Source organism: Amblyomma americanum, chromosome 2 (assembly GCF_052857255.1).
Source record: "Amblyomma americanum isolate KBUSLIRL-KWMA chromosome 2, ASM5285725v1, whole genome shotgun sequence".
NCBI classification, from domain to species: Eukaryota; Metazoa; Arthropoda; class Arachnida; order Ixodida; family Ixodidae; genus Amblyomma; species Amblyomma americanum.
Genome location: NC_135498.1, coordinates 144824305 through 144849598, shown reverse-complemented (window position 1 = coordinate 144849598; position 25294 = coordinate 144824305). Strand labels below are relative to the sequence as shown.

General features: G+C 46.1%; 1 protein-coding gene across 1 annotated transcript; it reads right to left on the bottom strand.

Annotated features, from left to right (window-relative positions):
* Positions 1 to 1376: 1376 nt before the first annotated feature.
* LOC144119148 (glutathione S-transferase 1-1-like) lies at positions 1377 to 17993 on the bottom strand. Its single transcript, XM_077651844.1, has 5 exons — positions 17705 to 17993; positions 15479 to 15537; positions 12328 to 12469; positions 10130 to 10300; positions 1377 to 2386 (listed from the first exon to the last, which is right to left on the bottom strand). Exons 1-5 carry the CDS (start codon positions 17843 to 17845, stop codon positions 2249 to 2251), a joined length of 651 nt encoding a protein of 216 aa, XP_077507970.1. The 5' UTR covers positions 17846 to 17993; the 3' UTR covers positions 1377 to 2248.
* Positions 17994 to 25294: the final 7301 nt, after the last annotated feature.

The window sequence follows — 25294 nt, the reverse complement described above, 5'->3', positions numbered from 1 at the left end:
TGTACGAGAAATGAAGTTCGACAATAACATCTGTTGGGCGAGTTAGTGCTCACTATAATCCATAACAGCGCGACAGACGGGACAGAGACAGAGAAACGCCAGTTTCTTCAATATTGCACGAATGCTTCTTCAGCTTATTGATGACAACGAAATTCAATGAAAGATTGATTAGTATTACTCTATCGAATAAAGAGTAAAAATGTTTTGCTCTTTACCTTTTTACAATAAACCTGTTAGTGTCTTGCATGGATTGCTGAGAAATTATCGGCTCTCGACGGCAATTGCGTTTACCGTGTAGCAGCGCTACAACTCCTTCGATTTAGACAGACATTGAAAGTATCGAAGTCTCTCAATTTGATACCCTTTTAAAGTGCCCACGTTACATGGGTGCACATAAACCCTGGGGTAAAGCAAGCAATGGTTTCGCTTAGGCTGCTAGTAAAACCGAGAAATAACACCCACTTGCTGTAAAAAGCGGAGTGTGTTGCAGTCACCATACATGACTCCAAGAAGTCATTAGAGAGCTATTACTTGTTACGTAATCCAGGTTCTTGAGGGCGAGCTCCACACCTATCTCCTTGGCTAGAGACCGGACGAAGCCGGAAAGGGGAATTTATCCATAAATAACCATAAAAGGTTGCCGCGGCTTCCTTAAAAGACTTATCAACGATAGGTGGCGGTTGTAGTTTGCAATCATCTTCGTAAAGCGGTAATGTGATCGAGAAGCGGCCTTGAGCCTTACCTGTACGCCAACGCGATGCCGGTCGAAGCAGAGGGAGAGAAGCAGAAGCTTGAGTAAAGCAGAAATTTGGGCAAGTTGGTACGTATCCATTTTGAAACAGCGCAACAAAGACGGGACGTGGAAACTGAGGTGTAAAGACAAACAAGCGCTGACTAACAACTGGGTTTATTGAAAAAAACACACAAAATATATACAGAGTTAGGAAAGATTAATCGCCACCAAAGTCAACTCATGCCACATGTGACGCCAGATATCCAATCTCCCCTTCGGAAAGGGCGACCGATGGGCAACTAATGCACGTTGCGCCTTTCTCACGTATAAGAAAAGCTTCAAAAACTTCTCGCGTCATCTTATCGCGTGATAAGATGACGCGAGAAGTTTTTGAAGCTTTTCTTATACGTGAGAAAGGCGCAACGTGCATTAGTTGCCCATCGGTCGCCCTTTCCGAAGGGGAGATTGGATATCTGGCGTCACATGTGGCATGAGTTGACTCTCGTGGCGATTAATCTTTCCTAACTCTGTATATATTTTGTGTGTTTTTTTCAATAAACCCAGTTGTTAGTCAGCGCTTGTTTGTCTTTACACCTCAGTTTCCACGTCCCGTCTTTGTTGCGCTGTTTCAAAATGAAAGCAGAAGCTTCTCGAAGCAACGAAGGTTGGCAGAAGAGACGGTGGTCCGTCGGCGGTAATCAAGGGGCCCCAAAACGAAACAGAGTTTTCGAGTAGTGTAAAGCTTATATTGCGGAACACTCTAGCAGGGGACGCTCACGCATACCACGAGAGCGCAGCTGGAAAATATGGCGGACAGATGCTGTACTTTTTCGCATTATTGGCGCCCCGGTAGAGCCAGCACGTCTTCCATAGTCCCATGCTTGTTTTTTGGTCCACCTGTACAAGATTTTTCCCCACGACTAGTACGGAACGCAATGAGGCCACGTTGGCGAGTACGTGTGTGCGCTAGAGTAAGATAGAAATGCTTGTCACATTAACTCTTCTGCGGCTGCACGCAGCACCCTGTGGTCGCCCAAGTAGACTGCGATGGTTCAAAGTACTCCCCACTACAACGCCAACGGTCCCTAGCTACTGTTCAGGCTCGCTTCCGCTAATTTCACATTGTCAGCTCAAACCACAACCTTCCTTTCAACGAGGAGCATGAAAGGCATTGGAAGCGGTTTTTACCATTCATCCTGTCCACGAGCCCAAGTGCTAACGTGAGAGACTTACTGGTCGCGGTGACTGCCTCAGACGTTACCTCCACGGAATCCAGCATTAGTAGCTTTCCCAGCATTCTCTGTAAATGGCGCAAGGAGCACGCAAACACATAGTGTAGCACAGAAAAATAGTACAACTCTTGGCGGTTTTGTGTGGAAAAGGTCCCTGTTAACATCGTAAGTCAAATCACCTATATGCAGTTGCCACAAGAAGAGTGCCCAAGACATACGCGCCGTTTCACGTGCAATACTACACAAAAGAAGACGAATTTAATACGAAGGCCTCTTGCTTGGTTTACTTCAGCCTAGCCCAAACTCGCTTAGCAGAATCTATGGCAGGGCCGTACACTTGATCGAAGTACGGGAGCTCGGACTTCACATGTTCGTAGTAGCCGGCTAGCTTAGGGTAGTTGTCCTTGTTGACGGAACCGTTCTGCAACAAAAGATGGACGAGCATGTAATAAGCTGTTACCTTCATTCTAGCTCAAAGGCAACACAGCAGCACAACTGGGATAAAGAATAAAATAGTGCCCTGTAGTAGGGGCGGCAAAAAGGTTAGGCAGGCACACGCATAAAACTGGAGAACAATGGTATTGGGAAACCTTGTGCACGCAGCAATTAACTACACGGCGGCGATGACCGAAGCAAGTTACCGTCGTTTTTCGACAGGTCAAAGATTAAAGTCGCTCCTCGCTGCGCTCAATGTGAATGCCACTACAAACGTTATTGATAAGGTGACTGAAATAATGACACGCATCTCTAACATCCTAAGTGGCCGTGAGTGATTAGGAATAACCGAACTTTCATCGTAGGCAAAGAAATTTGTAAAGAGTCGACACTCAGCGAAATCACGCCTCAGAAAAAACGACACATGGCACTGGGAGCTAAGGAACCCAACTACCGATGGATGGCACCACCCGTGCATCACCGAATATGGACAGTGACGACCGAGGCCGTCTGCACATGCGGGTGCTACGCGTTCTTTGTTTCAGCGCGAAAGCTCTACTTCGCTATCACAATTGAAAAGCCCTAGCTTTATGCGAAGCCTCAACCTTTGACATTTGACGGAGCGCCAGCGGCGGACGACTTTCGCAGCTCCTCCGTCAACGCGGAAAAGTGGCAGCCCCCCCCCCCCCCCCCCCAGCTCTTCCAAGCGTGCGGCTGCCGCTAGCGGGTGACGATAAGATCTTACATACGGTTGCCTTTGAGGCGGAGTTGCCTCGTGTGCTTTCGCAATTCCTACTCTTCTGCGTTAATACTCGATGCAAGGTGAGGTTTATTTAGAGAAGCCTCGGAACACGAGGAGGGTCAGCAGCAGTCCGAGATCAGCCAGTTCAGCCAGGAGCTTGCAGTAGGCGATGCCCATGCAGCTTGCGCGTATGCCCATCTCCTTCTTACAGTGGCCTCCGGGCAGAAGAGAAGCAACCATGGCGACTTAAGGGATGGGCAAGACAGCAGGGTCGAAGTATGTCCTGAGATGCTGGATATGGACTGCCTCGTAGCCGCGGCGTCTGAGATCGGGAGACGACGTGAGGGAATCGACAATATAGGATAAGTTTGCTTCATGATGCGGTAGGGGCCTTGATATTTGGCGAGAAGTTTCCTGGAGGGGCCCAGAGTACGGGGAGGTATCAAGAGCCAAACAGAAGGGCCGGGAGGGAAATGCTGGCCAGGTTGATGTTCACCGTCGCGGCTTTTTTTTTTGGGAGGGACTGGCTAGCTGTCGTGAGCGACGGGCGATCTGACGGCTATCTTCTTCGTGCCTGGTGACTTGGAACACCGTGGTGCACTCGGATGTGTCACGGTGGTAGGGGAGAAAGCATCAATGGAAACGGAGATGTATCGACGATAAAGAAAGAAGAAAGGAGAAAACCCTGTTGGTGGACTTTGTAGCTGCATAGTACGCGAATGTAATACCGGAGAGAATCATGTCACAGTTCGTGTGGTTCGAACCGACGTACTTAGCCAGCATGTCACCGAGAGTGGGGTTAAAGCGTTCACTGAGGCCATTTATCTGAGGGCGGTAAACAGTGCTATTCCGAAGGATGACGTTTCACTCGCGCAGAAGAGCTTGCATGACGTCAGGTACCGATCTAAGCATGAACCAACGCAGAAGAAAGGATGCTGCATCCTGTGTTGTCGCAGCAGGGAGCGCGGCGGTTTCAATATGCCTCGCGAAGTGATCAAAGGCAACAATAACCCATCGTTTGCCAGAAGCAATGCATGGTAGTGGCCCGTATAAATCAATGCCAACATGGTCGAAAGGGCGATGCGGAGAAGATAGCGGCCGAAACTCGCCACCAGTATGGTTAGTGGGTGTCTTGCGGGGTTGGAAGTGGTGGCACGAGCGTAAGTATCTCAAAAAGAAATTGTGCATGCCACGCCCGCCGTATCGGAGGTGGAGGTGCGTGTGACTCTTGAAAAGGCCCGCGTGACCGCATTGTCAGTCAGCATGACAACGTGAGCAGAAAGAAGCAGGACCAGAGGCGGCGACGAATGACGAGGAGCCATTTTCGTCGATCAGATTAATAATTACGGCGATAAATTAGGTAATCCCTGATCTCAACATGCGAAGCTTGACGGCAAAGGGCGCCTTATGATGGAACCGGGGATGGGTCAGAGAGAAAGTCGAAAAGAGCCCTAATCCAGGGATCCTTGCGTGTTCAGAAGGCAGGTCACTGATGGCGGGAGACGGCGCAAGGGCGTCGATTTCTCAGAGGCTGGCAGTTTCGGCGAGTAGCGGGGAGCGAGACAAGCCATCGGCGTCTCGATGCTTGCGGCCCGACGGGTAGACGACTCGGATGTTATATTCTTAGAGACGCAGCGCCGATTGTGCCAAGCGGCCGGAAGGAACTTTCAGGGAAGAAAGCCAACAAAGGGCACGATAATCTGTAACGACCGCGAAAGGACCGCCGTACACGTAATGTAGAAACTTGCCTATGGCCCACACAAAACGCGGTACTCTTTTTCAGCCACAGACTAGTTAGACTGAGCCTTGGTAAGTGCGCGGCTGGCATATGCACCTACATGTTCATCGAATCCGCGTTTGTGCTGGGTGAGCACTGCACCGTGCCCAATACCACTGGCATCTGTGTGGACCTCATTCGGGGCCGCCGGGCCGAAATGGCGCAAAATGCGAGGGGCCGTGAGGAGACGACGCAAAGTGTTGTAGGCGTCGTCGCACGCGGTTGACGAAGCCTAAAAATAAGCATTGCTGCGAGCAGCTGAGTTAGAGGGGCAGTAATTGATGAAAAGTTGCGAATGAAACGCCAAAAATAAGAGCAGAGCCTTGGGAAGCTGCGGAGTTCTTTAGAGGGGGAAGGTTTGAGAAATGCAGTCACGGCATGAAGTTCAGCGGGGTCAGGGCGTGCTCCACTTTCGGCACAACCTGATCAAAAAAATGTGGGTTCACGGGCAGAAAAAGTGCATTTTTTAAAGTTCAGCTCAGGCCGGCGTTTGTGAGGCAAGGCTCGCACCTCCACCAAATGTAAGGTGGGGTTTATATGAAGAAGAAGCTTCGGAACGGGAGGAGGGCCGAGAGCAGTCCGAGATCAGCCGATCCAGCCAAGTGACTGCATGCACTAGTGTAACAAAATTCGGTGCATATTCCTAAAAACCACCGCAGCGCTGATGCAATCGCGCCCGCGTGCGTCGTAGAGAAAACGAACTGCGGAGAAGGAACCCCGGAGAGCGCATAACCTTATGTATGCTGCTGCCCCGTCCACTTTGCTCGCCGGCGCGGCGCCAAAGGGAGGCTACGCGAGCCGTCGATTGTTTCAGAATGTTGAAGTACATTCCACACATAGTCGATGGAGAGGGCATAGCCTTGACCGTGCTAATACCCTCTCCCTCTTTCTCTCGCGTCGACGACGGCGCATCGCGAGAAGGACCTGGGAAGTTCACGAGTCTGGTTTTCGCGCTTGACCAATGGTGTCGCGCGCCCGGCGCGAGAAAGACAAGGCAGTACAGTTAATACTGTGTGCATGTGTGCGCCTGCCTTGGAGCGAAGAACGAACGGACGCGGAGCACACTTCTAAATAAAGGGCGCTGACCGCTGCCGTCAGCCCGAGCCGCCGTTCAAGCTTCAGAGAAGTGCGCCCGCTCGCCTCCCGGGAGAACACCACTCGCCCAGCCACGGACCAGCGAGGCAAAGGGCTCCAACCTGCGGGACGGCTCCGTTGTGCTCCTCTGTACGTCGGACTGTCGCAGTGCCAGGTGAACAAATTGTGTTTTGTTTGATTGTCTATATCTTGTATTAGTGCTCTTTAGGTGCGAAGGTTTTGCTGATTTGTAATCTTTCTCGATTGATACTTTGCGCGAGTTGCACTGTATTGTAAATCACTTTGTAGGTGCTCGTACGAGTGATTGTGAAAACCTCTGCATCGTCTCTTTGTTGTATAAACTTTCTTTTGTTTGTGAACCTTTTGCTCCGACCCACTCTCTGGCTTGCGACCGGCGAAAGGTGGGCACGAAGGGATCACCCGTGTTGTCACTTGGTAGCTGGTCTCCGACTGAGCTTGCCACGCTCAGTAGAGGGCATCTCATTTGTGACCGAGAGCACTACCTCCGCACGCTCTGAGGGTGTCTGGGAGCGCACGCTAAGGTGCACGAAAAGGTGACACTAGGCAGTTGCCATGCGGCTCGCGCGTATGAACATCTTAGTTACACCTACCATTTTTTTCGTTTGCAGTTTGCACGAACTGTACCAGGTTTCTCTTTCGGCCCTCCGCCCTATTTCACTTACGCCTACTATCTACAAGCTTTATGAACACATTCTAGCAGCTCGCTTGTCATGGTGGCTGGAATCGAATGATTGTTATCCAGAATGTGAAATTCGGTTCCGCCCTCAAATGGGAACGGAAGACGATCTTGCTGTTTTGGCTTAGGACGTACATAACCATTCTCCCCATAGTCACCTAGTTCCTACGGTTATCGCTACTGACATCACAAAGGCATAAGCCAATGTCTTTCAGTCTGCAAACCTTGGAACCCTTCAGGATCTCGGTCTCCCGCATCGGTTTCTCCTCTCAGTTCACTCATTTTTAACAAACAGAACCTTCCGTGTACGCGTCAATGGGAAGTCTTTTGGTCACTTTACCTGCAACCACGGTGTACCCGAGCGCTCTGATCTCACCCCCACATTATTTAACGTAAGTTTTATACCTCTTGTCCGAGCCCTAGAGAAAATGATTTCTGTACGCGTCCTTGCGTATGCTGACGGCATAACCTTGTGGTCCTGTCATCCAGATGCATCTGTGCTACAGTCGACGCTCCAGCAAGCGTTGGATGCCTTAACATCAAGACTCCCCCTCTTGGGTCCGACCCTATCGTGTAATAAATCATGTTTCACTTGCAGTGGAAAGAGATGCGGCTCACGGAAAGCAGCCTCTTTTACGTTCACGGTAGATAATTCTTAAATTCCCCAAGTCGAAAATGCGGGTTCATGGTCTTCTACTTCATACATCTGGGACTGGGACACCGTAGTTAAATGCGGCCCCTAAATCGGCGCCCCCCCCCCCCCCTTCAGCCCCAAAATTTTAGTCGGACCAAAATTTTCGTCGGACAAAATCCAAAGTCCGTCAGGTCTTCGGGGTTTAGAGGGCAGAATATAACGTCGGGGCATGGCCTAATGCTCGGAAATCATTGGGACATGAATTCGCCATGTACTATAGTATGAATGGTATTGTTGCATCCTTGTTCTGTACGCGAGATCGTTCGTAAATGCATATATTCTGTCATTATTTTAGGTGAGCGCTTAACTTCAGACCAACTAGCCCTTTTTGAAGCACTGCTCACATTGCGTGTGTTCGCAATTTCGTCGATTGGCCGCTTTTGCACGCTTTGCCTGTTCGCGCTGTTTTGGCATAATGTTTATCATACTAACACATGCTCGTAATTTACGTTTTTGAGCTGATTCCGCCTAGCAGGAGCGACAACCGATCTTTATTGCGAAGTCGGAAACGAGGTTAATACTGTGCCAAATGGCAGCGTCAATTACATCGGTTTGTTTTTCTTTATATGAACAATATAAAAATGTATGTCAAAAGGCATCAAGGGTCGCTCTTCTGTAATGCCACTGTTGGTGAAAGGCTGTGGCAAAGCTCCACTGATCACTGCTGAATACCACTCGCAACACATTTTTACTATGCCAAGAAAAGTGTTCACGCCTAAATTACACAGCATACCAAATAAAATATCCCACCATTAAGACACCGATCGCAGCTGGGGATAGCACGTTCTAGCATTAAAAATGCGCGTGCTTAAAATCGAAACCTGAAGTAGCCCCCTCAAACCATGAAGTGTCCCCCCCTACAGTGTCGCCAGATCGTGGGAACATCAAGCCACTGAAGGAAAAAGGGAATTTTGTTTACTAACGTGGGAAATATTGGTTTCGCTAAAGACCGGCGTTCTAAATGTGCTTTCTCGGGAAAATGTGCAGAGATGAAGGGAGAATGCTGTTATCATGGCTGCCTGACTAGTGTCGCGAGAAGAAATTTAGCTTGATGTTCCCCTTAAATTTGCTGCCCAGCCTTGGATGCAGAACCCTGGCCCATTAGACTTCATTCAGGCTTCGAGTGCTGCGTCCTCGGATTTCTTCCAGCTATAGTGGCAGTGACCCTTCCATTGATTGCTTCCAACCTCTCCCAGCTCTTTAGTCACACAATCCCTTATGTACGCATGTTGAGAAGGAATTCCCGAAAATTTCTACGGTCTTTACAGGAGAGGCTAGAAAGGAAATGGAAGTAGCCGAGCTGGTCCTCGCAACTAGTAACGCAAAAACTAGTAAAAGCGAAGTGGTGATTGACGATGAAGTGATCAAAAACAATCCAGCCCTGATGTTCATTATTAGTGGGCTTTGTATTTATTTTATTGCACTCATTCTTATATTTATTACCTTGGCTGTATTCACTCTAAATTATAATATTTTGAAAAAAATATATCGTTTTGAGAAAAAATGGGAAATATTTAGCCAACAACTGAGAAAAACCAACTGGCCAACGCGGCAATACTTCCCTCCTAGCGCTTTGTGCGCTGCAGTCAAATGGGCCGCTGGGCCCTGTGGAAGTGTGCGCTCTTTACCAATTTATCTGTGCTCTCATCTTGAGCGTGGTTGCATCTGATGTGCACACTAAAAATGTCAAGGCCACGTGCCGTCAGTGACAACCAAACAACAAGTGAAAGCGAATAAAACACGAATAACACACTTGTGGCTTCTAGTAAGACAGCGTTGTGAAAGCGATGGTGAGCGGCAGCTCTGTACCATGTGTGCTAAGTTGGGAGGCATAAGGCGTTGAGTTCGATCTTTGTTCCTTTTTTTCCATATATATATGGCCTCAAATGTTTTTGTTGGTTCATCCTTCAACGCTGCCAGCACGCGGCTTTATCCCTTTGTTTTGTGATGCATGTCGCGACCAGATTTATCTCGATTTATCGCATCCAGGCGGAGCAGATTCTACGCTGTTCCAGGCTGCAGTGGTTACTTTGCATGCAGTACCTCGTCACTTCGTTGTCAGCTTTAAATTGAGCACGGCAGAGAGCGGCGGGCATTTTGTTCTACGACCATAGAGCCCGCTTGCTGCGTTCGTAGCCGCCGGGTCATTAATTTCTTCAGTACCTCATTAATGCGGGTTTAGGCAATATTGCCAGCTTTATCTTTCCTTCGCCGGCGTCCTTACACTCTTTATTTTCGTTATGGTAGTAAGTTTAAAAGCAACCGCCGCTTCATGTTAGAAAAGAGGAACCAACTACCAGATAGCCGCGCCCTCCTGAGATGGATACCGCAGCGGTGGTCGAGTGGTTGAGAATTCGCCTCGCATGCGGGAGGTGCGGGGTTCGATCCCCAGTGGCACCGGGCACCCACTGCTGATACAATGAGTACAAGCCTTCCGCTAGCCTGGCGCTAGGCTCATCAGGGGTAAAATGCTTGGAAAATGGGTCTTCGCCCCCACCTTGAGAATTCGAAAATACCCTGTGTCATGACGCTCTTTGATCACAGATGCCCTTGTGCCAAAAAAGCTATAATCAGCATCATAATCACATCCTGAAATGGAGGATAGTATATTTTGACTGAAGTAGCTCCGCTCATGGCGGCACGCGTGCAGTATAGTGGCGGGTTCGCAAACATTTCTTGAGACAGGGTAATGGTGTGAGGGATTTTTGGAACTATGGAGCTTACCTCGAGAGCGAGAACAACGTGGCCGATGAGGCAGAGGTCGGCGATGGTGAGCTTGTCCCCAACGGCAAACTTGCCGTCGCCAATCAGGTTCTCGATGCCTTTAATGACGTTTTTCTCGAGGGCAGTCACTTCCTCAGCTGTTGGTTTCGTGCTGTCAAAGACACGTGGGCGCTGTATAGAAATTTGAAGGAAATGATTATGAGAACTTGGGCCCAAATCTGGCACCGATGCTCTTCTAAATGAGCACTAGATGAATGCACACAGGGACTCCGATTCCTTGGGACGGTCCACCTCTACCACGCATCAGTGTCTGCGTATTGCTGTAACTGATGTCACTTGTGATATTATGCGAATGAACAATACACAAACCGGCATCATCAGGATCTACAATGGAATACTTTCCTACTAACACCTAGAAAAAAACAGATAATTTTGGCTAGTGACTCATGAAAGTTATTCACGCCTTCTTTCGGGTATCTCTGCTCCATCTTATCACTAGCTGCTCCGTTTAGGCTCACACGTTTTGGGGCTCTACGTAATCATTGCGATAAAATTGTAAGTCATAGCTGGGCGTTAGTATAATATTAATGTTGTAGAGCCGCTACTGAAATGCTACAAACTATTTAGCTTAATTTTGCGGCGCAAGTTGTAAAGGAGAAGATTTGGAGCAACGCAGAATATAAACAAACTGCTAAAATTATTTCCGCGGCATCTAGTGTGACCAAATATAATGGCTTTCCACTGTCTTTTGAAGAATTGAAAAACTGTCGAATGGCTCAGATTTTAAGCAGCAAAGCGGTCTCGTTTGGTAACTCTAACGAAGGCACTAAAGGGCAAGATATGAAACTGAACAGCATGGTATCTAATTGCTCATAGTTTAGCGCTTCCACGTATTTCCAGTATTGAACCACAAGAACACGTTTATTTTTTCCTTCCAAAGAAAAATTTCTCTGTTTTCTTAACTCGATTTGAGAATGCTCAGTTTTACTGATTGCCACAGTGTTTTTGGGTTCCGTACCCAAGTTCCTATAGAGCCGAGAGAGAAACCTTTCTGGTTTACAAAGAGAACACGCAAAAAATCGTTAAATAATTCTTTGCAAACTCACGTTTGTGGAATCATAATACCATGCCCCAAATTCCGTCCTTATGTTACTTTATTCTCCTCCTTCTGTTGATGAAATTTTAGCGATTGCTCGTATTTTATTAGGAAGTCATGTGAATACAGTTGAACACGTTAGCCACGTCTTGCATAGTATACGAGCCGCTGTTTTGTTCTCTTTCGGTTTTCTATTAGTGCTGAAAAGGATGGGAAGTCTTGATAAGCACGCGTTGTTGGACTAGAGTGGTCAAAAATTGTGTTTATCTCAGGATTCTTATAAAAGAATGAAATTTTTATATTTTTCTGTGGTCGCTATTTTCCAACAGTAGTACACAGATAGTGCCGCTCCATTCGGCGCCTTAAACAGTAGGGCTAGCATATCGCAAAGCTGAGAGCTCAATAGATACGAAAGAACAATGTCGACAGCTAACGCTCTCAGTCGCCTACCCAGTGCTTCAGCTGATTCTTACAACGTAACATAGACTTTAAAAATGTCATGCGTACCGCACCGTTGATCTGAATGTGCTGCTAAATTGTCAGCTTCCTTGGAATAGTACTGTTCAGGACAGCAGGTGAAGCAAAACAATAGTAGCAATAGTAGTAGTAGTAGTAGTAGTAGTAGTAGTAGTAGTAGTAGCAGTACATAAGTAGTAGCAGTACATAAGTAGTAGCAGTAGTAGTAGCAGTACATAAGTAGTAGCAGTACATTAGTAGTAGGAGTATAGTAGTAGTAGTACTAATAATAGCAGTAGGAGTAGTAGTAGTAGTACTGCTTTAATATTGCAAGAAAATGCAAAAAAGGAAGGAAAAAATGTTGCCAGCTGCTTCAATCGTTAATATACTTAGCACCCGAGCTGCGACCAGCGGAAATAATAGGATAGGGAGAGGATAGCAAGGAGAAGTACAGAGGGGATTGATAGAGAGAAAGAACAGAGTATAGAGGTTTATACGCTGTTCACAATATTTACAAAAATGTAAAAAGTTAGAAAGTTTGCGCCGCTCGCGCGCGAGTCATGCTGCGTTTCTATGTCGCTGTCGCAGGAGATAAAAACAAAGAAAAAATAGAGAGACAGAGAAGGCATGCACAAGGCGTACTCACCAAGAAGGTCGCCAAGTCAGGATGAATGTTGCAGGAAGCGCAGGCAAGCACTTGGTCGATCCGAGTGCGTTCCTTGACACAGGTGGGGTACAGCACGGAGCCTGGGGCATACCTTCGCAGCAAGTAGTAGGCGATGGCGTTGCTGCGTCGCCGGCGTCGGTATGGAAACGAGGATAAGTAACTTTTATTGCTTGAGGAAAACTTATGATGAATGACGTCGTGGATGTCGTCTTACGCCATCCTTGAAACGCAAACATGGGCGTGTTCAGAAAGCGTGCGTGGACGGAAGAATCAGAGAAGAATATCTCTTCTTAAGCTGGATATTCTGCACAGGTAAACTGCAGTAGACTCGTGATTTCTTTCTTTTGCACTATAGGGAGTTCATTATTTACAAGCTCCATCTCTGCACCCCCTCGCCCACAATTACTCAATCAAAAATTTAGCCATAAATTTATTCTCACAAAATAAATTTTGTCGTATTTACTTATTGTAATAGGATGGAAAGTTGGGCTAGTTGGGTTACGTACATTTTAAAGGAAAAAATACAGCGCGAACATAGACGACGGACGAAGAAGAGGTGCACAACACAAGCGCTGTCTCGCAACTAAAAAAAAAAAGTTAGTGTCGAGACAGCGCTTGTGTTGTGCACCTCTTCTTCGTCCGTCGTCTGTGTTCGCGCGGTATTTTTTCCCTTAAAATGTATTTACTTATGTTGTGTTTAAATAACTATAATTAACCGTCTTCCGTTTATATAAATTCAAGAACGGAGTAATCAAAATCACGCTGGATTTGAAAAGTACGAAAATTTTTCAATACAAAATATTTGAACTAGCTATGGAATTCAGACGATTGGTTTCTATTTATTCAAGTGATAGAATTTATTGCCTTATATGTGAAAACGGAGTCATGTGTGCTCTCATATGTGTCTAAACCTTAGTGGTTCATTTTAGACCCTTGATTTATTATGATAATTCTTAAGCCGCATTATATCAATTTGGTCATTCCTCTGTCTTTAAAATCTTCACTATTTTTGTTTTTAGTGTAATTCTGTCGTATGTTTCTTAAATACCGCTGACTAGCAATATTGTAGTTAGGTACAGGCTGTTTTGTTTCATAGTTATATGCACTTTATTTTCAGAGGCTCCAGTACAGTGGTAAACTATGGAACCTCTTTCTGTACTCTTCTCTGTATGTTTAACATTTGAATGTATTTTTAATCAACATTGAATTAGAAAGCCTGAGCTAATATTATCAAACAATACAGTGCAATATTTTTTATTCCAAACAACGTACACAATGTACATGTTTGAAGTAAAGGGAGGAAAAGCAGCGTAGCAGCGGCTTGACGATGCTCACTGTCACCCATGATTTGACCGGCAGCGCGGTGCTAAGCAATGCCACGAAGTATTAAGGGATAATAATAAAAGCAAGAAAAGAGCATGAATTAAGGAAACGCGAGGGCAGTTTAAAATTTTCCGCGATCGAAAAACAGTTGTTACCTGGACTTTTTTTTTTGCATTTGTGAAAGACTGGCAATACAGAAAACACAAAAACAACTTCAATCATAGGTTAACAACACGAAAATGAGGAAGACGCTACAGAAGCAACTCGAGTAATCTTTTTGCAGATACGGCTGAAGTGTTGTCTTTGGTGAGTCCAAACTGCTTCAAATCAGAGGATAATGCATGCCTTAGGGCTTGAAAGCCATAATTCGTGTGTGGTCATGGTATGTACCAGTATTCATGATGGCGTGTTAAGTTAGGTGCTGGGTTTTCTCTGCGGTTAGATATGCAGGTAAGTAAGGTAACGTTCTGATGATTTTGGGTCTTGTAAAGTGTTAGTAATCGAGTCATATAACCTACGAAAATTTAGAATTCTGCATCTATAAATTAGCTCTGCTGAGGACGATAAATATGAAACGTTGGCTATCGTTCTTAATGCATTTTTTGTTGCACTAATAATTTGTTTAAATTAGTCAGAGTTGTACTTCCCCATATTAAGTGGAAGTAGTGAATATTGGGTTGAAAGAGGGCATGATAGATTGAAAGCTCAGTTTTAGTCGGCAACGTGCGTTGAAATATCCGCAAAATACCTGCCACATGGGCAAGTTTGACTTGTAGGTGTTCTATGTGATGGTCCCAGAGCATATGTTCATTGAAATGCGTGCCTAGTGTTTTAGTGTCCGGGTTACCTCTATTATATTATTGTCTGGGACTAGGGGAATGTTACAGCTTTATTGACAATTCTTTGCTCTGAAAAGTACCGCCTTTGTTTTATTGGTATATATTAGTAACGCGTTCCTCACTGACCATTTCTGCAGTTTGGCTCAATTCCCAATAGCCTTTCGCATCATTCATGATCGCAGTGGAATGAAACTGTAAATGCCATACAGAAGTGAAAGTACTCTGTTTTCGCATTCAATGAATGAAGTGACGAAGGTTGTGAGAAAGAAAATATCTGCCATCGCTGAAATCGGCTATATTAAGAACATGACACCAAGGCTGGATAGGTTATTGTAGCCGTTTGTCGGTCACCACCAGCTTTCGCTGATCACCAGTGGTTAACGATTATGTTAAGTTCAGAGAACAGGACAGTTTTCGCGAGTTGCCGAAAGACAGCCATGTTTTCAAAACTACCAAATGAGCGGAAGACGCCTATAAAAGAAGTTTTAAAGCACAAGTATCGTACTGTGCAAGTCAGCAGGCGAACGTAGCAGCCTTAGATACCAAAATAATGCAGCGCAATTCTTTTCTTCGAACATTTGCCTCTAGGAAGACGTACAAAATATTGTGAAACTCGGCGATAAAGTTATCTCGACATTTGAATAAAGGATTCTTATGACAGCAGCTGCAGTCAGAATCGAACTTAAGTTTTTGCTTCCTATTGCACGCTATCAGATTTGCCTGCACAACTTAATTTACAAAAACCCTCTTATCTGCGTCTCCTGTACTTGTCAGCAAATTTTTTTTCTCTACATAGGGCGAGAGAGGTAGACTTATCGCCGCACTAGTAAAGTGGACGTTTACGGCTCCAGTACGGTAGACACTTGCTTTGTGACTACGAAGCTAGCTTATTGACACACTAAACACTGTTAGTCTTGTGAACGGTGCAATACCAAATGTAGCATTGACAATTTTTTCTGGAACTGTACCTCTCGTAAACAACGAAGCCATCATCGTCAATGGTAGGCACCTTGTGGAAAGGGTTGAGCTGCAATAAAAGAAGAACACAGGGTGGAGTACGGTGTAGATTGCAACAAAGAGTATGTACGTGGGGACACAGCACATAAATGCTTAGCCAACTGCATTGTCATAACAGTTCACACTGGTATATTTTCGAGGTACCATGTTTTGTGTGCGCATTTGTCTTTGAAGACATTGAACATGATTGCTCACTGTTTTAAAAAAGCTGTATTTACTAGCCTGAACGTGTTTATTCCTCTGCGATAGAACTACTGACTACTATATGAACAGCTGAGCTCCGGTCGGCGGAAATAAAATGGACAGGAGAGAGTACAAGGAGGCGAAGCGCAAATAAGAGGAATAGATAGAAAGGGTAGCGGCTAGAATATGGACAACTGTTCTGAAGATTATGCTGACACGTGCACACAAATACAAAAAAGTAACAGCGCTCCACCACCGGAGCCCAAGCACGGTTCAGCACAGTACCTAAGCTATCACAGTCTTTATATACATACGTGTAACTACTCTATCTGTGATTTTCACGGACTAGAGGTGGCTCCTTAGGGTTTGGGGGCGCCACTAATGTTCTTCTGCACACAGCCTAAGTAGAGCCAAGCCTGTTTTAAAATTCACGAGAAACTGTTGGTTGTTTGTCGATGCTAGCGACCTCGCGAGTATCAGTCTCTCATCGCTCCACGGTGTGGAAGGTCTAAACAAGAGAGGGGAAATAAATTGCTGTCTTCTGTGTGAATACAGTGGAGCGTTTTGTAGTAGACACGTACTCTGGAGAGAATTTAAAATCAGACCTGCACAGCTTGTGCATCTCAACAATGGAGGCGAAATTTTTGGCATTCGTCTTTTCAGGTATGCAAGATTTCGTCACTCTCATGCGCCTTCCGTAGAAAACAATCTAGAAACGTTATCACTCTCGAAAATTGTAACTGCTCAAGCTAACCATGTTTTGCATGTCTTCGCGCTCTTAAGTTTTAGTCACAACGTGTTACTTAGGTGCGAATAGATATTTAGTCGTTTGGCAGGTGGGAAGGGAGAGCAATACAAAATTGCCTTCCCGAGCGCTATCTAACTTCCTAAGCAGGGCCTGAAAGGCACGTAAAGTATTTAAGACCACTCTAATGCAACCTCTTCGTCTGATTCTACTCACTTCTTACCATCCGTCCATCTGAGTTCATGGTTCCACTCACAGCGAAAGTATTGGCAATCGCAAAAAGAAATATATTGAAATGCAGCGCGAGTAAATGATTAAATCATCCCCGTACTGGCTGGATAGTGGATCACAACACACGCACAGTGTAATAAAACCTGCTATTAAAGGGTTGTTCTGACACAAACCAATTTGCACTGCGATGGTTGTTAATAAACACCGCCTCGTATTTGCATGGGGCCACGCAAATTATCTCTTTATAAATAGAAGCTCTGTCCTGAGAAGAAATGCGCGCTCATAGTCCTGCAAGCGCTCCACTACACAGCGCGCACACTTAATGTCCCCGTGCGGGATGTGTACTCCTGACACCAAAAACATGAGCAAAATATATTTTAACAACAGGACTCTGACAACAACTTCTGGGCGTGCCGGTGGAGAACTCACGGAAAGAAGGAAGCGGTGCCGTTTTGCGCGCCGATCCTTTTTAGACTAATTCGCAGCGGCACCACAGCATGGCATAGAGTTTGTGCTAATCGCCGCTATACAGACAGCTCTACGCGCGTGTCGTGTCCTATAGTGTGTGTCGTGTGATTAGTTCGAAAAAACCGGCCCTATATTATGTCTTCCTCTAGGTTAACTGGGGCATTATCTCTGCAAATTTTACTGAAGGTGTTCATTTCCTCAAATTTTGTCCCACTGTCACTGATCGAAAATAAAAAATAAAAGTGTGGGTGGCGACATCGTTAGATACCACTTCACTTGACTCCAACTCTCTTCTTTCTGTTTCGTTTCTTCACATCCTCTTGCATACAGTCGAATGCGAAAACTGTTGCGACGTATGCTTTTGCACACACTTGGAAGCATTTAACACAACATTTTTCTCACGCCACCAACACAGAACGTCGACCGGTAAACTGAACGGGAAGCCTTCATAAACAGCGATCGACACTCGGAAGAGGATAGCCGCAACTGCCGCATACAGGATTGTTTTAGACGAGTGGAAGAGATTGTGAGTTTTTATCGTAGTACTCACCTTGAGAAAGTCTTCACCAAGGTGCTCCTTCTTCGCGAAGTCCAACTCCTTGAGGCAGACCTGCACACCAATCTCCTTGGCCAGAGACCAGATGAAGCCGCAGGGCGGACTGCCGACAAGGTAGTACAGGACGATGGGCATGGTGAACACGACGCTCGATGTTCCGCCGACGAAATGGTGAGAATGAGCTCAGCCGCCCTCTTTGTCCTGCAATGATCGAGGGAAGCGGTGAGGGATTGCCACTTACAGCACACTCTCACCGTTGCATGACGCGACAGGCATGTTTGGTGTAACGAATGGGCGCGCTCGCTCAAACGAGGCAGTCCGAAGCAAAGAAATGTCCTTAACGGCCGCTCGCCGTTTTCCGCCTCTCCGCTGTTGAGGCGCTTTCCGCCTCTCCCTTGTCTAACGGCCTTTAGTTCAGATCGTGGTTGACAGATTTATCATTGTGTTTGATTTTTAGTGTCTGGTATGCAACCAATGAATTCATGGAAGCATTTCTAGACAGAGAGAGAGGGAGAGAAAGGAATTTTAATCAGAGGAAAGGAGGAGATGCCGGACGGTGGTAACATGAGCCTGGCCTGCTACTCCGCACTGGGGAAAGGGAAAAGGGAAAGAGCGAATGAAAGTTGATGATGGCATAATACAATTAGTTTCATGGGGTTATGTCCACACACACACACACACACACACACACACACACACACACACACACACACACACACACACACACACACACACACACACACACACACACACACACACACACACACACACACACACACACACACACACACACACACACACACACACACACACACACACACACACACACACACACACACACACACACACACACACACACACACACACACACACACACACACACACACACACACACACACACACACACACACACACACACACACACACACACACACACACACACACACACACACACACACACACACACACACACACACACACACACACACACACACACACACACACACACACACACACACACACACACACACACACACACACACACACACACACACACACACACACACACACACACACACACACACACACACACACACACACACACACACACACACACACACACACACACACACACACACACACACACACACACACACACACACACACACACACACACACACACACACACACACACACACACACACACACACACACACACACACACACACACACACACACACACACACACACACACACACACACACACACACACACACACACACACACACACACACACACACACACACACACACACACACACACACACACACACACACACACACACACACACACACACACACACACACACACACACACACACACACACACACACACACACACACACACACACACACACACACACACACACACACACACACACACACACACACACACACACACACACACACACACACACACACACACACACACACACACACACACACACACACACACACACACACACACACACACACACACACACACACACACACACACACACACACACACACACACACACACACACACACACACACACACACACACACACACACACACACACACACACACACACACACACACACACACACACACACACACACACACACACACACACACACACACACACACACACACACACACACAAACACACACACACACACACAGGCTGGCACTCGCATCGCGGTGAGTAGACGCACGTGAAGTTCATGTCTTGAACACACACCGACGCCTGCTATTAACACATACTGGAGTAGGAGCTCCATGAAAACACAGATGTGTACCCTCACGCATGATGTAAACCGTGTAAACCGCGTAGGCAGTACACAGGTGGTCACAGACGGGTATCCAGGCCTGTTTCACATAAAGATTCAGCACGGCCTTCGTCAAACAACAGCAATCAGCACGTCTTCCCCTGGAGCTTAGAAGAGTTTCTTCAGAAAGAGGGCGAGTTTCCAGTTGTCTCACGGTCGCTCACAGTGTTCTCCTCTCATCAGTGTAGTTTGGGAACTCGCAAAGGTGTCCAGTAGTCTCCAGACTGTGGACGCAGTTTGCGTTAATTTCTATTCCGATCTTGTGAAGGTAGTGCTTGCTGTAGGCAGCTCCAATCCGTAACCGGTGAAATAAAGTCCCTTGTCGTGGCATTACCTTAGACGACAGAAAAAAATTTATGCAAACTGGGCTGATAGGTGGTGATTTGTCTCCATGAAGAACACATTTTCATTGAAGAACAACGCTGGATTCCTTGTTTTGTTTAAACAATAAGATAATTATGTGGCCAAAGGTATGGGCAAAATTTGCGCATGAATTGCCCAGAATGCATTAGTCGCAAGGTTAGTAATAATTATATACAGCATGCCAGCGTGCTAGGAAAAAAATAATTAGCGGACTGGCATTTTTAACTGTAAGGACAAAGAGGTGAAACCAGAAAACTATTTTTGTGCTCATTTCGACGCAACTTCTGTATGACTACGCGGTGGCGTTAATTAGGTGAAATGAGAAATAGTGTGAAGAATAAAATGCTGCTCGCAGCAAAACTCGCAGCTGGGATACAAAAAGAAGGAAATTAATGAATATTTGCACGCCTGGAAAGATGAGCGGTTACCTTGGTAAGCATCAACAATGCAGCTCTATTTGCTGCAGCTGAATCCTTTATTCACTGATCCACTTCAGTTGGTGTTTGCACGGGTGGCTGGGAGAGGCCGTGTAACCAACAAATGGATAACTGAGGGTGTGAAAGCCCGGTGAGGGATCATTTAGATATAAAACGTCATTCGGGTAAGTGGTCGCAGTGTCGGGAAAGATGAGGGTGTGGTTGACGAGTTCTTCACGAACAGCTGGGTGAGTACTTCAACCATCTGGACGAAGCCCAGGAAAGAGGAAGCTGCACAAGGAAATCACTTTCTTGCACACGTTGACCTTGTCCGCTGCGACCAGGAAGTAATCGAAGCCTCAAACTGCTGACAGCTGCAGGATCTCTCGCGTCATTCGAGCGGACCGCTCCTATTCGACTGGCTTTTTTTTATTGTGCAGAATATATTCCTCTGATTAAGAAACATATAAAAAGCATCCTAGAGGTGAGTGGTATTAGTAGTGCGTTAAATCTTTGCCTCCACGACCTAGTTTTTCAAATAAAACTTTTTGCACGGAGAGTTGTTCGGGAGAATTCCTTCCGAGGTAAATGCGTCCGTTGTCGGCGGAACGTGTCCTAACCGAAAAATTTGCTCACCTCGGCTGCACTGCTGCCTAGTGATAATTTACCCTTACACCTTTGTAGTGGTACTCGCAATGTGTACCACAAGAGGGGGCATAGTGTTTTCTTAATTTTTTTTCTAAACGCCAATGTAGCTGCACAAAATGCATCTTTGACAAAGGTTCAACACCAGAAGATGGGGTAAACTATACAAGCTTTCCTTTCCCGTCTCCATTTCTTGTCCAGTGCTGTCAGTTGAATTACTTGCTACGCAGAATTTAGGTAAAGAATGGCATGAGAGGAATGCAACGCACCGCGAGGAACTTATTCTGCGGCGTTTCGAAACTAATTTGAATTTTATTTTCGTCCCTGGTCGCAGCTACACACCGAGAAAGGATTAGACAAAATTACCCATAAAACAAAGTGTGATGATTTTGGCGGTGACGGGTTCGGGATGCTCGTCCTGATATGAAAGACTGGCCGTTGTGCGTAGAGGAGACAAAAATCATGCTAAGGAAGTGAAAGGACTGTGAACCCTGTAAACACTGGAAGCCTGTAATGCGTTCACAATTATTTATAGCGCGAGGGTAATAATGACCACTCTAAATCAGTTCCATTGTCTGCAACAGCGCTAAGTTGGCCTTACGATGGCAGTTCGAAAACTTCTTGTGGTACCAGGTAAACTTGCTTATTAAAGGTGGCATTGCTAAATATCTGTGACAACAAGTGCACAGGTTGCGTATTGTTGAGACTCTCTCACGTGATCCTTCGTACCTAGGCCCGCTCGAATGATATACTGTAAAAGAAGAAGTAGAAGAGGTTTTAGCCAGGACTCTGATTTTAAAAAGCAGAAATCTCGCACCAGAAAGACCATAAAAACGCACAAAAAAGTTTTAAAGTCCATGCTGAAAAGCACAGCTACATAGAGTTTTCTGATCGTTTTTTCATTGGTACGAATTGAAACTGGGAGCAACGAATGACTGAAATGAATTAAATGATTTTTGATGTTTTGTTCATCAAAAGAAGTTAGCCACTGGAGATATTTTAATAGCTTTTAAACACAGAATGGTTTTACCTTCCGTTCTCCACAAACTACAGTGCGAACCATCGGAAAACCGCGGCGAATGATCTTAAAGATAGTGCTCAAATGGTATCCAGGTGCAATGGGCACTATGAAAGTAGAGTACGCGACAAAACAGCATCAGTCAAAACCGCATGCAAAAAAACAACCCAGGGACAAAACAGAACTAGAAAAAAATAGCATGGTGACAAAATAGCACAAGTAATATACAGAACGACGGCGCAAGAGCACAGAAAAAAAAACGCACGACGACAAGAAAGCGCTGCGAAGTTCGGTGAAGCGTTGTTTCAAGAGTGTGAAAGGCAGAACTCGTCGTTATGAAGTCCTTCCTTACTTGGGTTTAATGATGTTACTATTCCTTCAGTATGCACTCAGAATGTAGGCATCTGAGAAACGAAATTGAGCCGTACCTGAGACTCATTTTATTTTTCGCTTTTGGGTCCAGTTTTAAACTTACCTTGGGGGGCAAATTTTGATGAACTGATATTAGCTCTGAAGGCAGCCCAAATAGTCGTTTAACTACCTTCGAATGCCTGGATCCGTGGTGAAGTCTGATTCTCACGTAGTAATCATACGACTCGAACCACTAGACAGTTTCTAAATGTGAGGCTGCGCGGTCACACTTTAGACAACTGGTATATAAAGTGTTTGAAAAGCTAAATATCAGTTGAACAGAACATTACTGACAGAAAGCTGAAAATGGGCAAAAAGTACCGTGCCACATAACGTAACCTAACTTAATAACAACGCCACTGTCGTATGGATTTCGGGCTTTGCCCCCGTGTGCGCTTATGACTATCATATATAACCCCTCCCCACGGGTTGCACCGCACAGCACTGCACTGTTTTGTCCCTGTGCCAATTTTTGTTCATTGTGGTGATACAGGTAGCTTTGTGTACTTTTTGCGCTGAAGCGGGCTCATTATCCCTTTCTTAGCCTAAATTGCACTGTGTAGCGAAATTGCCACCATTTTTTGCAATACCTTTCGTGTTCATTTAGCCGCACGTTGCTTGCCGTATTCGAAGAGCGTTACGATCGCGTTTGAGCAGCGCCATCAGTTTTGCAGGAAGGTCACCAACACCTACTTAAGTACTAGAACACGTGTGCCACAAAACCTTCGCTTGCATTTCCGGTAAAGTACCTAGATGAGTTCCTAATGCCCTTTAGCACTCTTTGACGCTTCTTTTGCTGTGTTAACTTCGTTGTGCGTGCTCGTTTAGTCGCTCTGTATATACACTTTTTTAAAACAGCGCCTGTTTCGACGTTCTTTCAATTTTATTTTCAGTTTTTATTCTTACCTATTCTGCTCTTCATCCTTTGTTTCCATCGATCTGCAATAATATGATGAGGAAATCAAGTCGCGCAATAATGCGTACTGTTGGCGTTTACGCCCTGAACCGGCAGAGGTGCTTTGAGAGACGCTGCTGTGGAGGCCTTCGGGATAATTTAAACTACCTGCGATCCTTTAAAGCCCGTGGACCTCTCATAGCCCTTAGTCGCTTTCGCCTCCATAAAAATGGGGCCGCCGTGGAAATGGAGAAACTGGGAATATACATTTCTTTCTGAGAGAAGGTGAATAAAGTGAAGGAATGGGATTTCACTGACGGTGTTGCAACGTTGCCTAAGCAACTTATTACTAGTACGATAAAGAGTGCGCTGCGGAAAAGACAAATAATTTGGGTGACAAAGAGAAATTTCAAGATCTCTGAAAGGGAGTGGAATGTAAATGGAAGGAGAAAATAAGGACCATGATGAAATGGGCACTGAAACTCTACTCGTATAATCAAGTCAGAAAATATCGAAAACACCATGCTAGGCCCTCCCCGTTCCTTCAAACGCATCACATGCATGCCACCGATATGAGTGTCTACGCTTGCCTCTACACAGCGTCCAAAGACAATTGCACACATGCGCTCGTACGCGCTTACTATACGCGTGCACTCCTGCGTTCGGGAGCCGGGCATCCATGCCTGCCCTCAAACAAAACTGCTAAGCGGGACACTTTATGCATTTCCAGCCAGGCGGCGAAGTGAGCTCCAGGGAGATGGGCGGCAATCTATTCACCTGAAAGCAGTTCAAAGTGCTTTCCCCTTATCCCTGTTGAGAGGCCGTACGCGAGGTTTGCGAAAGATGATATCTGGCCTGAAGCAGAGAAAGAAGTTCATCCTGCTTTCACGCAGTTCTTACAGGAGCTTTTTGCAAATGCAATGGTAAGTCCTAATCCGCAGATTAAGGCTTCCTGGTGTCGTCGGCTCCGATGTGAGAGGCGAAATAACGAGGCCTAGTCAAGTTTTAAAATGCAATCTCCTTTATCTCTTTAATTACACCAGCGAAATTCCAAGGAATGCTATAGAAAGGTAGCGTTGCAACACGACGTGTGGATTATGAGTCTCTTATCTTGAATGAGCTTCACATCAGGTACGGCGTCTTCACGTGTAGCTGTCCTCAAGGGCTTTGAGAGTGAGAGGGTGGAAGCTTGACTGCGAGTAAAGGGGCCGTACGTAACACTGAGTGTTTGGCTCTACACTAGGGAACCGGAAAGAAGCATGTGCAAGGCCACAAATGGGGAGAGAGTGAAGATTGGAGCTAATGATGCCATAAATAAAGTGATCTGTGCACGCGATATGGAGGACGCCATACACACCTGCAGCCTTCCTGCATCTATTAGTGCTCAAAGACTGGTGTCCTTTCAGAGGCTGTAGTCCAGGCCTATATATCACAAAAACGGTAGCAGCAGTCTCACTCAGCGCCGACCTCGTGCAGTTTATTTTCAGGGCCTCCTGGTATAAGGTCCAAGAGTGGTATAAAGGTCATGCCGGGTGCATTACATACATTACATCTGCATTCAGAGGGCACATGATGAAAGCCTGGAAAGATGGAGTAGAGGTTCCTTCTTTTCTTCTCCTCGCTGCCGTTGCGTAGCGAGGTCAGGCCGTCTCGTTGCCGTTACGGCCCGTTCTTGTGATTGGCATTTACGCGAAGGATGATCCCGACGACTTTCGTTGTAAAGCGAAAAACTTTCGGTATATTAGAGTAGCATGGATGATACAGTCAAGACAGAATAGAGCAACAACAGAGTGGAGCCGCCAGAGCTCTCCCGGTCAAAAGCTCCTTGCGAGAACCCCAGATTCCAGCCAACATCTATTCTTAACCCCTCAGCTCATCGCTGATTGGGTCGGCCCCCTCGTGACGTAACAGTCGCCTGTGGACGTGTATTTAGGCGGGCCTCCAGTGCTTCCATCGAGACCCACG

Excerpts from the sequence above, each read along its gene's own strand:
- LOC144119148 (XM_077651844.1), bottom strand. The coding sequence starts at position 17,845 with ATGCCCATCGTCCTGTACTACCTTGTCGGCAGTCCGCCCTGCGGCTTC. Across the intron at positions 15,538-17,704 it reads TTGGTGAAGACTTTCTCAAG|CTCAACCCTTTCCACAAGGT; the intron begins GTGAGTACTACG and ends CTTTTATTGCAG. Across the intron at positions 10,301-12,327 it reads CTGACTTGGCGACCTTCTTG|CGCCCACGTGTCTTTGACAG; the intron begins GTGAGTACGCCT and ends ATTTCTATACAG.